General features: G+C 33.1%; 1 protein-coding gene across 5 annotated transcripts; it reads left to right on the forward strand.

Annotated features, from left to right (window-relative positions):
* The first annotated feature begins 276 nt into the window (after window positions 1–276).
* On the forward strand, window positions 277–8,716 carry PSD1 (phosphatidylserine decarboxylase 1). Of its 5 annotated transcripts, XM_068611760.2 has the most exons (13): window positions 334–552; window positions 876–964; window positions 1,133–1,316; window positions 1,650–1,703; window positions 1,811–1,876; window positions 2,318–2,378; window positions 2,530–2,639; window positions 2,731–2,981; window positions 3,720–3,826; window positions 4,301–4,368; window positions 7,589–7,666; window positions 8,002–8,124; window positions 8,393–8,716. In XM_068611760.2, the coding sequence occupies exons 4-13, from the start codon at window positions 1,659–1,661 to the stop codon at window positions 8,549–8,551; spliced, it is 1,068 nt and encodes a 355-aa protein (XP_068467861.2). In that variant the 5' UTR covers window positions 334–552; window positions 876–964; window positions 1,133–1,316; window positions 1,650–1,658; the 3' UTR covers window positions 8,552–8,716. The 5 variants fall into 5 exon arrangements, with proteins under 5 accessions (XP_068467860.2, XP_090154292.1, XP_068467861.2 ...); XM_068611759.2 differs by lacking the exon at window positions 1,133–1,316 and having other exon boundaries at window positions 277–552; XM_090298166.1 differs by lacking the exon at window positions 2,318–2,378 and having other exon boundaries at window positions 293–552.
* Window positions 8,717–14,277: the final 5,561 nt, after the last annotated feature.

Genomic DNA, 14,277 nt, shown 5'->3' on the forward strand with positions numbered 1-14,277 from the left:
ATAATTTAAGAGACAAATATTATAACTTAACAAGTGATAATAAACTTCTATTTGTTCTTGCAAAATTTTACCAGATATTTTGTTAATTTGCTTGTCTTTTTTAAATAATTTTAGTCATTGTCTGGTATATACGGTGAATGATGAATATACAAAACACTCTTATATTAAGTTAGGATGTATATCACAAATAGTTAATGTAATAATATATGAGTAATAAAATCAGTAATAAATACCTTCTAATAATTACCCATTTACTTATAAATAATATTAATTTACATATTGATTTGAGTTCATACTATTGATCATATTCATAGGTGTTCTCTTCCAGCGTAAAAACCGAGAATTGCAATTTGCAACGTGGCGCTTTCTTCTTCCTTATTCTGCCTCTTCCACGGTTTGCGAGAATGAAATATAGGGTTTCACACAAGCTTCTAGTGCTTCCTCACCGCACTCATCCCTTCAACAGCGCTCGTTACATCACTTCCTTCGCCAGAAAGTTTATAACTCGTCCACCTCGTGCTTCTATCAATGGCGGAAGTGGAAATTCTCAAGGTCAGTTCAGTGGCTTCTCCACTTAAATCCGCACACAAGTTAAACTGGCATAACTTTTAAATACGATGAATACATTTACGTTTTGTTAAACGGTTCGTTGATGGAAGCTGAATGTTGACCTATGATAACATACATAAGTAGTTTATTTATTTATTTTCAAGGGAATGTTTTGCTGTGAATTGTGATGGTCGTAATCTTCGCAAAGAAACTAGTATAAGAATTATCGTGGTTTTAAAATTGAACGGGGTTTTGAATATGTTGTGATTTTGATTGTATTCTTCATGCTCTGAAGCGTTGTGCTTATTTGCTATGAGAGTGTGCAGGGGATTCTTTTATTGTACCTGGCGCGACAGTTGCTACCATACTTATGCTTGGTGTTCTCCATGCCCGCAGACTATATGATGACAAGAAGGTACATTCAATTTTTATATTGTGTTAGACTAATTGGCAAGGGCAAGTTTTGGTCGTACCACTGATTCTTCTAGCAACATCAGTGGCCACATTTTTTTCGATCCACTTGCCTACATTGGCTCTTATGGACCTGAAACTTCCACCAAATATCCTTATCCTGCTTAACCAGGGCTCACATGCTTGGGGTATGTTTGCTGGTTTATCAACTGGTATGGTCTAATTGCATTGTCTACGAGCCTGTTTGGTTTATGCCAAACCATGGTTGCATTAATATCAACCTTGTTAGAGCACACAGCAACTCGATGGAATGAACGTGATCTTTTTTTCCTTCCACAAAACATGTTGGAGAAAAGGTGATACATCAGGCACTATGTCTTGTTAGTGATTGATCATTGCCATTCGTCCTCCTTTTATAAAGTAAAACAAATAAAGAAAAATACAAACATATTTTTAACATTCTAGACTAGTGAGAAGTTGAATCTTATTTTTTGGTATAGATTGCCACTGGTCACAGTGTAAGGCCTTATGTTTTTATCCACACTGTTTTCAGCCATGATGCTGGAAATTTTTTCGCACTTCATTAGTAGGATTCCTTTTAGATTCTGTTTGCTCAATTGGAATTGAAGCCTTAAATGGTTTGTAGTTTACGTAGTCTCTATTGAATAAATTTGATTACCCTGTGGCAGACTGAAGGGATGAAGGAGAAAGGAATTGAAGTGGAATTCCAGCCTGATATCAAGGTAAAGCTTTTACATCAGTACAAAAAAGAAACATTTGAGTTCTTGTGTGTGTGTATTACATATTTGTTTTGATTCTGAGACACGTGCCCTGGCTTTGTCATCACCAGGCTACATTTTTAAGGTTACTGCCTCTGCGTTCAATTTCTAGATGCTGGGGATACATGACAAGCATGGTAAGAAGTCGATGTAATATTTGAATATCCTTTTCTAATATATATTAATTAGTGAAGCTGTACTTTTTTTATGTTTGCAATTTTATTCCCCTTTTGTTGCTACTGGTAGTAATAATTTGGAAAGAGAAACAATATTCAGAATTTATGAGTTATTTAAGCATAAGAGACCTGATGAAAAATAAAGTTGACTTTTAATATGTGAAAAACAGCAATATTATTAGAAGGAAAGAAGGGAAAGTAAATAATAAAGGAGAAAACGTAGAGCAGCACTCGTAATCAGAAAAAAGAAAAGAAAAGAGTACACGATAAAAACAGTGCAGCATATTTTAAAGTATATTTTTCTATAATGTACTTTTCTCTCCTTTTATCAATTCAAAGCTAACTCTATAATTTCAAAATTATTCTGCATGTTATATTATTTATATGATTTTACTTATTCAGGAAATACCAGTTTGGCTAAGGCCCGTTATCTATAAAGCTTGGGCTCGGGCATTCCATTCAAGTATGATATATATATATACATTTTCTTGTAATTTGCCCCTATAACCATCATCTCGTGAAACTAGCAGAGCTTGCTCATGATAAACTATGATCTATAATGATACGTGTAAGAATACTCCTAATTGTCGTTTGTAATGTTGTTGACACCTCAGATTTAGAAGAAGCTGGTTTACCTCTAGACAAGTATGCCACCTTAAAGGATTTTTTTGTCCGCACTTTGAAAGAAGGTTCCAGGCCTATTGATGTTGATCCGCAGTGTCTGGTAACTGGTAACAGCTATTTGAAAATCTCTAATGCCTTTGTGCCATTTCCAGTAAATATATAACCTGTTTGACCATACTTATTTTTTGCAGGTTAGTCCTGTGGACGGTACAGTTTTAAGATTTGGGGAGTTGAAGGGAGCAGGGGCAATGATTGAACAAGTAAAAGGGTTTTCATATTCAGTTTTTTCTCTTCTTGGTGCAAGCCCTTTCCTTCCAACAACTGCTGATGGTGATGTGCAAGAGAAGCTTAATGAATCAACAACAAATACTGAAAAGAACAAAAAGTCATGGTGGAGAGTTTCATTGGCTTCACCAAAAGTTTGGGACCCAAAATCATCATGGTAATGTGATGAAGTATTTATAATTGCCTTCTGCTACCAATGTATTTCTGCATCTGGTTGTAAGCATTTGTACTTAAGGAAGGACCTGTTTATTGAAGAAAATCACACATGGATATATTTATCTGTTCATCATCTCAAATTAACTTCTAAATTTTCATCATGCATCTACTCTTAATATTTTTTTTCATGATGCATACTATCAATAATATTTGAAATCATCATTTCAGTACTTCAGGTAGGTTTCAAAGTTATTTGAGTTTCTATCATAAAGTGGCTTACTGACTTCAATTGATAGAGACTTTATGATTTAGCAAGCTTGCTGCAGCTGCAATTGAAATCAAAAGTGTTTTACATAATTGGAGGAGTCTTAGGTTCTGTAAAATCTATGCAGTGAGATTTTTTATTTCTTTTATAACTAAAAGTTCCAATTTTTTTGTCAACTTTTCAAGAAATGGTCCCTGCTTCTCTCAGTATGATTCTTCTTCTTATTATTATTATCATTATAAAACAAACTTAAGAGTAGTTTGAATTGCTTTCATGGTTTAGAAATATGCATTCCATATTGACATGTTTTGTATATTATCAAGAATGCGTGACCTTTTCATGACAAATGCAAATGATTGTTGTTTTTTTGCATTGAACTTTGGCCCACCGAAAGCAATGTATTTGCTATACTTTTATTGTCAGTGAGACTGAATGTGTGGCATGATTCATACGTCATTAAATTTTCCATTGTAGCCCAAAGAGAGGACTTTTTTACTGTGTGGTTTACTTGAAGCCTGGAGATTACCATCGGATACACTCCCCAGCTGATTGGAACATTCTTGTGCGCAGGCATTTTTCTGGTAAATCATCTCTGTAAGCCTTAACAGTCTAAGAAATTGAAAACAATATTTGTTAATCTTCTGTTTATTCAAAGTTGCCAAGTAATTCCTAACTGTGATCATAAAAAATGTACCATGCAAGATAACAATGAAAAGATTCATCATAACATGTTTACGTGGCTTCTTCATGTCGAATTGTTTTTACATACTTTCTTTTTTATTTTCCTCTTGGGCAAATTTTAGATTTCATTACAGGTGCATTTTTTAGCTTTATGGTGGATAACTGTTTTTTATAAAGCTCTGGATATATTTCTTCCTCGTACATATCAGGAAAATAGGTATTTGAACTGGGTGGGAGAAAATAACGAAGTAGATATGCAGATTTTCAAGTTTTGCATATATTGTATATCATGCAGCACAGTGAGCACATTAATTCATTTCTAGTTAGTTTTACTGTATTCTTATTATCTATTTGGTTTGTTGTTTATGTTGCAGGCCGTCTTTATCCCCTGAATGAACGTGCTACAAGAACAATTAGAAATCTCTATATTGAGAACGAGAGGGTAATTCATATCTGATTGACATGGTCAATGTCAGTGTGTTGTGCCTTTCTGTTAGCTTTCCTTCCAATGTTCTCGTGTTTCTATTTATGTATTTATTTTGGTGATTTAAATAAAAATTGAACTTGAAAGACTTCTCTACCTTAATTAATGTGACCCAACTTTCACTATGAGTTGTTGATTGCTGACTTCTCTGAAGATGAAATAAGGGGTGCGGTATGGAATTGTGATAGTTCTAAGAGTCCTGGCCCTGATGGTTTTAATTTTGGTTTCTTAAAGCATTGTTGGGAAATTATAAAGTTGGACATGTTGTCAGCAGTGAAGGATTTTGCGTATAAGAGTAATTGGCCTAGAGGCTCAAATGCTTCATTCCTATGTCTAGTTCCAAAAGTCGAAAATCCCCAGCAACTTGGCGAATTCAGGCCTATTTCGTTAGTTGGATGTCTCTATAAGATTATCTCCAAAGCATTGTCTTTACGCCTGAAAAAGGTGATAAGCAAAGTTATTGATTTTAGACAGTCAACTTTCCTGGAAGGCAGAGGTTTGTTAGACAGTGTGTTAGTGACTAATGAGGTGTTGGAAGAATATAAAAGGAAAAGGAAGAGTTGTGTTTTCTTCAAAGTTGACTACCAGAAGGCATATGACTCGGTAAGTTGGGATTTTCTCTATTATATGCTTGAAAGGCTGGGCTTTTGTGTTCAATGGATTTGCTGGATAAAAGGTTGCCTAGAATCAGCTTCAGTCTCTGTGCTTGTGAACGGTAGCCCAACTAGGGAGTTTATTCTTAGGAAGGGACTTCGTCAAGGCGATCCGCTTGCCCCGTTTCTTTTTCTTATAGTTGCGGAAGGATTGACTGGGGTTTCTAGGATGGCAGAAGAGAAGAGTTTGATTGACAGTTTGGTGGTTGACAAGGCTAATGTGAAAGTAAATATGTTACAATACGCTGACGACACCTTATTTTTTTGTGAAGCTAATATAAAAAGTGTATTCAATATTAAGGCGATTCTACTCTGCTCCGAGCTCGCCTCTGGGCTTAAGGTGAATTTTTTGAAAAGTAGAATTGGCGGGTTGGGGTTGAGTCAGAGCTTGCTTCAACATTTTGCAGCTATTCTTAATTGTAAAGTGATGGTGACCCCGTTTATTTATTTAGGATTGTCGGTAGTGCTTTTTGGAGCGGGGTGTTAGAGAGTTCAGGGTAAACTTTCAAGGTGTTAAGGTAGGTGTTTATCTTTGGCTGGGAGGATTTGTTTGATAAAGTCTGTTCTGTCCTCGCTATTTTTTATGTCACTATTCAAGTTACCGTCTGTGATGGCAGAGAAGCTAGTTCGGCTACAAAGGAATTTCCTTTGGGGGTGGGGTTCCGATGGTAGGAAGATCGCTTGGGCCTCCTGGAAAAAGGTTTGTGAGCCTCGTCATTATGGGGGTCTTGGTGTTATTGACCTTAGGAAGTTTAATCTGGCTTTGTTAGGTAAGTGGATTTGGAGGTTGGGTACGAATAAAGGAGGTTTGTGGAAAGAAATCTTTGTTTCTAAATATGGTGGTTGGAGAAATTTGAGAGAGGTCGGTAAAACCAGAAAGGGTTCCCTTTGGTGGAAAGATTTGATGGAGGTGTGGGCTTCAGAGGGTTGGGGAAGAAGTTTTGAAGATGGTTTTCAGTGGGATGTTGGTGATGGGAAGGGTATCTCTTTCTGGGAGGACAGTTAGTTGAGTTGTGGAGCTTTGAAGGTTGTTTTCCCGAGACTGTTTTCCCTTAGTTTGGCTAAAGATGCAAAGGTGACTGAGCTTGAGAATTGGATTGATGGTGTTTGGGTGTGGCACTTTGTTTGGCATAGTTCCTTTTTTGAATGGGAGAAGCCTCTGGAGGAGCAGTTGGTTCAGCTGTTGCAAGGGGCGAAGTTAGAACTGGGGAAGGAAGATTGTTGGATTTGGAAGGCCGGGGGGTCCAAACTTTTACGGTTAACTCAGCCTATGTTCAAGTTAGGAAGGATACAGTTGGGGAGGTCCCTCCAGTTTACAGTAAGTTGTGAAGGTGCAAAGTCTTTCCTTCTGCTTTGTTCACTGCTTGGAGGGTGATAGAGAATAAGGTTGCTGCTACTAGGGTAAATCTGGAAAGATGCGGGGCGGTGATTGAGAATCCCTTGTGTTGTCTGTGTGGGATGGTGGAAGAGTCGTCCAGTCATCTTTTTTCCGTTTGTGACTTTGCTTGGCGTGTTTGGTGTCTTTGTTTTAAGTGGCTAGGCGTGTCCTTCGTTATTCATAAGGATCATTTGGCAAACTTTCTACAGTTCAGGTTAAGTCAGACTTCAGATTCGGTTAATGACGTTTGGGGTGCAATTTGGGTTGGAGTTGTGAGTGGTATTTAGAATCATAGGAACTGCGTGTCCTTCGATAGGGGGTGGTAGATGCGCTCGAAGTATTCGCCTTAGTACAAGTAAAGGTTTGGTCGTGGATTTACGCAAAGTCCCATTGTGCTTCCTTCGGGTACTCTAATTGGGTTTTGAACCCAGTGGGTTGTATGAGAATGGTATTTTAATGTTTTCCTGTGGTTAGTTTGGTTGTTCCTTAGATAATCAGGTAGGCGTTTTATAGTAAGAGTATGGTAAGGTGTTTTGCTCTTTATGTATAAGGGTTGAACCACTCCTGAAGTGGTTCCCATTTATTTATTTTTTATTGCCGATAAAAAAAAAAAAAAAAACTAAGTGGCACATTGATCTAATTTAATATTGAAAATAAATGTATTGCTTAAAAAAACTAGATGCAGTTACACTAATGTTCTAAGTGCAAGGGGGCCTTTATCTGAATTTACCTATTTTTCTCATTTGAATATTTTTCTTGGGAAATAAAGTTATGAGTTTTAGTTCTTGGTAGGAGTGGCATTCTCTCTAGTTAATACTCCATATGAACTCTGAAGAACTTCTCTAATCCTCTCATTTACCATCGTCTTGCTTTTATTTCTGAGAATTGTTGTTGTTGATGAACTCATTCATGAAGAATTAACCTAGTAATGAAATCTGTCATAAGATCATTATCATTTGCCAATCAGAAGTAGTTAACGATTCATTCTTCATAAATAATTTCATCACACTGGTCTTTTTGAATTATGACCTCTATTTTTTCCTTTGATGTTATTTACTTTTTCAATTGTTAATTGATTTGATTTATGATACTCTGTTTTCTTTCACTCTTAAAATATTTTTAGTTATTGACTCTATAAATTCTTTAGGTCATTCTTGAAGGTCTGTGGCAGGAAGGATTTATGGCACTTGCTGCAATTGGTGCGACAAATATTGGGTCAATTGAGGTTTGTTCATCCTTCCTTAGGGTTGTAACTATTGTACTCTAATGTCCATTGAAAAAAACAAGGGTTATATTTTAGTGTTAACAACTCCGGGAAAAGACTAAAGTATCTCTTAATTTTAAAATCTTACTTTTCTTTCCCAGTAAGTTCACTTTTCATGGATCAACAACAACTTTTCTTTTTAAGGATAAGGATACCCGAATTAAATGATAGAAGCCATCTGACCCAAAAGATAACCGATGGGCTTGGGATGACTTGTATTTACAGTTGCTATATCGTGTCAATGTCATTGACCGAATTATTCATTAATGTCTTCAGTTTAAATTTTAACATGACAGCTGTTCATTGAGCCTGAACTTCATACAAACAGGCCAATGAAGAAGTTTCTACATTCAGAGCCTCCTGAAGAACGGGTTTATGAATGTGAAGGTGTAGGCAGAGTGCTCACGAGAGGGGATGAGGTTAGAAGGGTTTTTGCCTTTTGGAACTCCTGTGCTTGATTCACTGAGTACAAAATATATACAACTATTTATGAGGATCATATGATTGAATATTTGAATCAGTATACTTACGAAAATGTGTTATCTTTTCTTTAAAGATGAAGTATTGTCGAGGTGCTGTTGTATTTGGGTTCCTTTTGTTTGTTGTAGATAAAGTTTAACATATGAACTAAGAGCTGACAATACATTTTACATGACGTAGTTCCTTTTTTTATTTTGTTAATCCCAGTTAGGCGCTTTCAACATGGGATCAACAGTTGTACTTGTTTTCCAAGCTCCAATTTCAAAACTCAACGAGGGCGATTCATCTCAAGAGTTCAGGTTCTGTGTCCAAAGCGGGGATAGAATTCGTGTTGGTGAGGCTCTAGGGAGGTGGCATAGTTCGTGACAAAGTTAATTTTCTATGCAGCTCATTGTATTTGTGAACGTACGCTGCCTCAGACTGTTTGGTGTTGAAACTTCAAAGCATTTTCGGTAATGGAGAATCATTGGTTCCTCTTACTGGATACTGTGATTGGTGATTAATTTATATAAGTGGTACATGGATATTTAATTTTTGACCGTCTTATTTATTATGGTAAACACGTCTAGCAACGTAGAATTTAAACCATTATGCTTGGAAACTACCAAAAAAAGAAGACAATTATGCTTCAAAAATTGGAATGATTGAAGTTTAAGGATTTTAAAGTAGCACTTTGAGAGTACTCCATATATAATTGCTACTAGGAATGCTGGTGCTATGTCTGGATCTAAACAATGCCGAAAAGTATCCAAATAGCGCCATTGTTATGTTATAATAAAATTATGCTTGTTAAGAAGTTATTTCTATGAATCTCTCAATCTTTAAAGTAAATATACAAATTTTTAATTTCCTTGACAATGACTAAAAGAATCATTTTTATTGAAAAAAATGTAGGAATATGTTAAAAAGAGGTTTAAAATATAGAGTTCATTCATTTAAAAACGAAATTTGGTTTTGATTCTTACATAAAAGAAATCGTTTATGAATGCTTGAAATAATTGTTTAGTTCTAATAAAGTCTGATTACTTTAGTTTTAATCTATGTAAAAAATTCTAAAATTTTATCAATATTTTTAATTTTTTATATTGACTTAAGAAGTAGATAAATTTTGAGGTCTTGGAACATTAACGTTATATCACAACACTATTATGTATCACTTCATTATTCTTTTTTAAAAAAAATATAAGTTAATAATTATATAAAGTTAAGGACAAAAAATAATGAAATTTTTTTTAGCTAAAAATTAAAAAAATTCTTAGAGGAGAAATTAAAATTTAGTCAGAATAGAAATATTTTTAAGCTTTAAAAAAAATTAGAACATTTTTACATATTTGAATATTACAAGAGAGGAGACGATCTCTTAACCATCATTCCTAAACATTAGCATTTGGCATCTCAGATTTGTGAGTATAAAGTAAACAAAGTTTTGAATAATTCCAAATCTAAAAATTCCGAGCCTGTGTGTTTCTCACTGCGACGTTTATAATAATATCAAAACCTTGTTCGAGGAACAGCAACACAGTATGAAGATTAGTCCCTGGGCCACACGTTGCGTCCTTCAATATCTTCCACCACGTTAAAGATTCCTAATTTTGGAGCTATTGTCTCTGAAATCCAACGAGGAAATAAAAAAAAAATGACGCGTATTACGATTCCGATCACCATTATGGTGGCTTGGACTAAGTATCTTAGTGGGCTTGATGGGCCCACATTTATGAACGTCCCAATCTCATAACTTCAAAATTGATCACAGCAAAAATTGTTAACAGATGATGCAGACTACACTAAGAAAAAGGACTTGGACGCATTATCCAACATCTATAAGGAAACAGAGAACGGATAGGATATAACTAACAATTAAAAAAAAACATCACACTTTTTCATTATAAAAAAATATTATTAAAATAAATGAATAAAGAATATGAAGTTCAGTACGAAGGTGCAGGAAGAATTTTACAAATATTTATCATATATTCATTATCTAGATGAAATCATAACTTTAACTGCTAAATCGCACTAAAAATATCTAAAGAATAATATCGAGTTATTATTATAATATGTACTTACAGCTTTAATTAAAATTTTGAACCATGGTAGCTCCCAGGAACAAGACACGACTTTTGCATCCATTTTCTCTTGCCAAAGTCATAAAAATTTGAATTTATTCTTTATACATTTTATGGAATTTTATTTTCTGTAATATGTTTGTGTTGACATGCCAATTTGTCGTGTAGTTGAAGTGGAATAATATCGTGGAACTTTCTTGTAAAGTATTATGAACTTTATTTTCTTATCCATGTTTTCTTTTTGACAGATTCATATCGGTATGGTAAAGATATAATATATCTTGAAGATTTATATAAACATAAAATTCATTTATAATATATAAATGAGTAAAAAATTTATTTTATAAACTAATTTTATAAATAAGTATTGTTTCCGCTAGGGAGATGGACCTAGCAAACTATTGAAGTTTTCGTCTTCCTCCTTCCTTTGGTCAGGTTGCTAGAGCTTCACTAGGATCCTTCTCGCCTTCGTGCTACTCTTTCGACTCTCGATTTCGGGGATGAATGCCAAATGGGAGAGATACCTGAAGAAGGCACTTCCAGGTTCAAGTCAGTAAAGGGTGTTCGACACTCGGGTAGGTGTACAATAATAATGACGTATCTTGTTGCTTGGAATGTGTGTTATTTATATTATTTTAATGGACTTACCTCATTGAGCCTGATTAGTGGAATGGATCACACTTATGATTGCATTACCTAATTCTTAATGATAGTTTAACTTGACATTGGTTTGAGTGTTAACTATTATATGTGTCGGTCGGCCAGACCGTCCATGAGTGTCTCGGTCAGCTCCGGTCAAGGAGACCAAACCACATCAGCATGTTAGTCGGCCATGCCAGTACAAGTATAAATTTTATTTTTATAAATTAACTTTATAAAGTTAAGTTAAATTTAAGGTTTTTTTAAAATTATTTAGAATTTATTTTAATTTAATTTTTTTTAAAATGATTTAGATTTAAAATTTATTTCTTAAAAAATCATATTATTATTTTTCAAATACAATTAAATTAATCTTAATTACTTGTATTTTAGTTAATTTAAATACAAAATTTTATAATAATTTTACTTTATGAATAGTAAAGCATGAATATTATTGCAAATTTTACTTAATATTTAGTTATTAATGACATTATCCTCATAAGTTTTTCTAAACAAACTATAACATCGTAAAGTATACATTTTCTCATGAACTAAAAGATAAGATTTTTGAAGATGATACATCTCAGTCATCAAGGAAATGATCTTTTAGTACTATTTACTTAGACGCCATCAGTGCTTCCACTGTGTTTGAGAATTTCTTTTTCATAATTTTTTTTAAGTTTAAACAACATTTTAGATCCCTGATACAAGTTTATTCTAATTTTCTTACTGCAGAGAAATAAAAGTTGCGAGAATAAAAGCAAAGAATTTTAATTTATAAAAGATAAAAAGGTTTAACTGTATAGTTTACTTAAATATAATTTTTGTTAACATATATATTTTGATCTAATTTTCTATATTTTTGTATTTTTATATTTTTTTAATAATATTTTTTATATAATAATAAATAATTATTGTTATTTAAAGTTTCAGTGTAGTTGAGAAGTTAACTAGTATAATAATGTCTAACTAAAAGTTTTTTTATATAACTATCAACTCTGTGATTTTATTTATTTCTTTTTTGAATGTTATCAAGTTCTTTTATAAATTACACAAAAAAAAAAATCATATTCAATTGACTTTCCCATATTTTACGTAGAAAGTATTCATCAACATTTTACATTTTGTGTAGAACTCTAAATATTTAAAATGTTTAATATTGTATAACTATATTTTTTATGATAATGTAACTTTAATTTCATATTTGTTTCCAAATGATTACAATTTCTTCTCAGCCGTCTCATCTCTATAAAATGATTCATATTTTTAACTGCTCAAAAGCTTTTTTTTTCTTGGATTTCATCAATGTCAATACATTGATTACTCCACTATGTTCCAACCACATTCAACAACACACATATCACCCTACCTCTCCTCACCAAATTCAATTATTCTCTTACGTACCCATCTACTATCACACTACATTTTTCTCTCCTCTCTTCTTCCTAACTTTAATTAATGCTTCAAGATATATACAATCACAACCAACAATCAAATTAATTAAGTAAACAAATATTTGTGACATGTATAACGTATACGAAAAATTGAATAATTCAACAGTGTATAGTGTATAGTACAGATACTTCTATTATTATTTGTTACAGTATAATGGTATTAAAAGTTACTGTAGTCCATATGAATACAAACACAGAAGTTTTACTTTGTTATTGTTAGAAATTATATATTTACTAAAAGTAAAGTCAATTTATATTATATCACTACAAGAAAAACATTAAATAGAAACTAATTTTAAAAACAAAAAATAATTAGTTGTTATAGTAACTATATTAGATACCATTTTAGAAACTAAGAAAAATTGAGTTTATAGATTAGTTTATATTATTATTAAATGATTTTTAAATTAGTATCTAATTAGTAACTAAGGTTTTAACTATCAATTATTTAGATTCTAAATTTGGTAGCAAAAACCTTGGTTGCTAATTTAATTATTATAGCAACTAATTATTTTTTGTCTATAAAATTAGTTTTTATTTCATGATTTTCTTATAGTGTATAGAATGATGCAAATTTCATCTTATCTATAAATAATACAAATAGAAGGCACTCTCGAGGTAAGTTTTAAAAAAAATTCAAAAAGAAAAAAATTCAAATTTTAACTAAAAATAGCAAGCTGAAACTCATTCTGGGAGTGACAAGTGACACTCTATATGACTTACTCGTGTGCAAAACCTCATTTCTTTAAATACTCCATTTCTTTATATACACTTTCAACGTTCCTCTCTCCTATTACTCAACTTCCCCGGTCTCTCTTCTCTAGTTCCCTGCACCGTTCTTCTCTTTGTTTCCTTCTCTCACCTATTTTTCAACTTCCCCGGTTTCTCTTCTCTGGTTTCTTGCACCGTTCTTCTCTGGTTTTCGTTCTTCTCTGGATTTCCTGTGGTTCTCTCCTATTTCTCCAAATTATTATTCTTTTTGGGTTTTTCTTATCAAAGTTTCGTTTTTTTCATGTTTCTGATGATTTTTTTTTCTCTGGGTTTCCTGCACGGTTCTTCTCTGGGTTTCCTGCAGTTCTCTCCTATTTCTCCAGGTTATTATTTCTTCTTTTTGGGTTTTTCTTATCAAAGTTTCATTCTTTTTCATGTTTCTGATGATTTTTTTCTTCCCTGGGTTTCCTGCACGGTTCTTCCCTGGGTTTCCTGCACGGTTCTTCCCTGGGTTTCCTGCGGTTCTCTCCTATTTCATGTTTCTGCTGTTTTTTTTCATCTACATTTCATTTCAGTTTCTTCTGCAACCAGTAGTGGAAGTGGAATGGATTTTCGTTCATATCCATTGTATGTTCAAGCACCAAGGTAAAATCTTTTTCAGGATAAGTTTGTCTGTCCTCATGGTTTGGACTTCCACTCAAAGAGATATTTTTTTGGGTTTTGCTTATCAAAGTTTCGTTTTTTTCATGTCTCTTGTTGATTCTTTTCATCTCTTTTACCGATTCTTTGCTTCTTTGTTCTTGACATTGTTGATTTTGTTTTTTTTTGTTACGTCTCATAGCATAAAAATGATATTTTTTTTTGTTTTCTTATCAAAGTTTCATTCTTTTCATGTTTCTGCTGATTCTGTTCATCTCTTTTACCGATTCTTGCTTCTTTGTTCTTCACATTGTTGATTTTGTGCTTTTTTGTTACTTTTCATAGCATAAAAATTATATTTTTTACACCTTTTTTTCATCTATATTTCAATTTATGCAGCAACCTGTAGTGGATGTGGAATGAATTTTCGTTCATATCAATAGTATGTTCAAGCATCAAGGTGAAATCTTTTCCTTTCTCTTTTCTCATAGTTGTTTTCATTGTTCATTTTTTTTGCTGATAAAATCGTTAATGAAGTTATTTTTGGGCTACTTAGGGTTTGGACTTCCTCTCAAAGATGTGC

Source organism: Phaseolus vulgaris, chromosome 2 (genome assembly GCF_051622355.1).
Source record: "Phaseolus vulgaris cultivar YP4 chromosome 2, ASM5162235v1, whole genome shotgun sequence".
Taxonomy (NCBI): domain Eukaryota; kingdom Viridiplantae; phylum Streptophyta; class Magnoliopsida; order Fabales; family Fabaceae; genus Phaseolus; species Phaseolus vulgaris.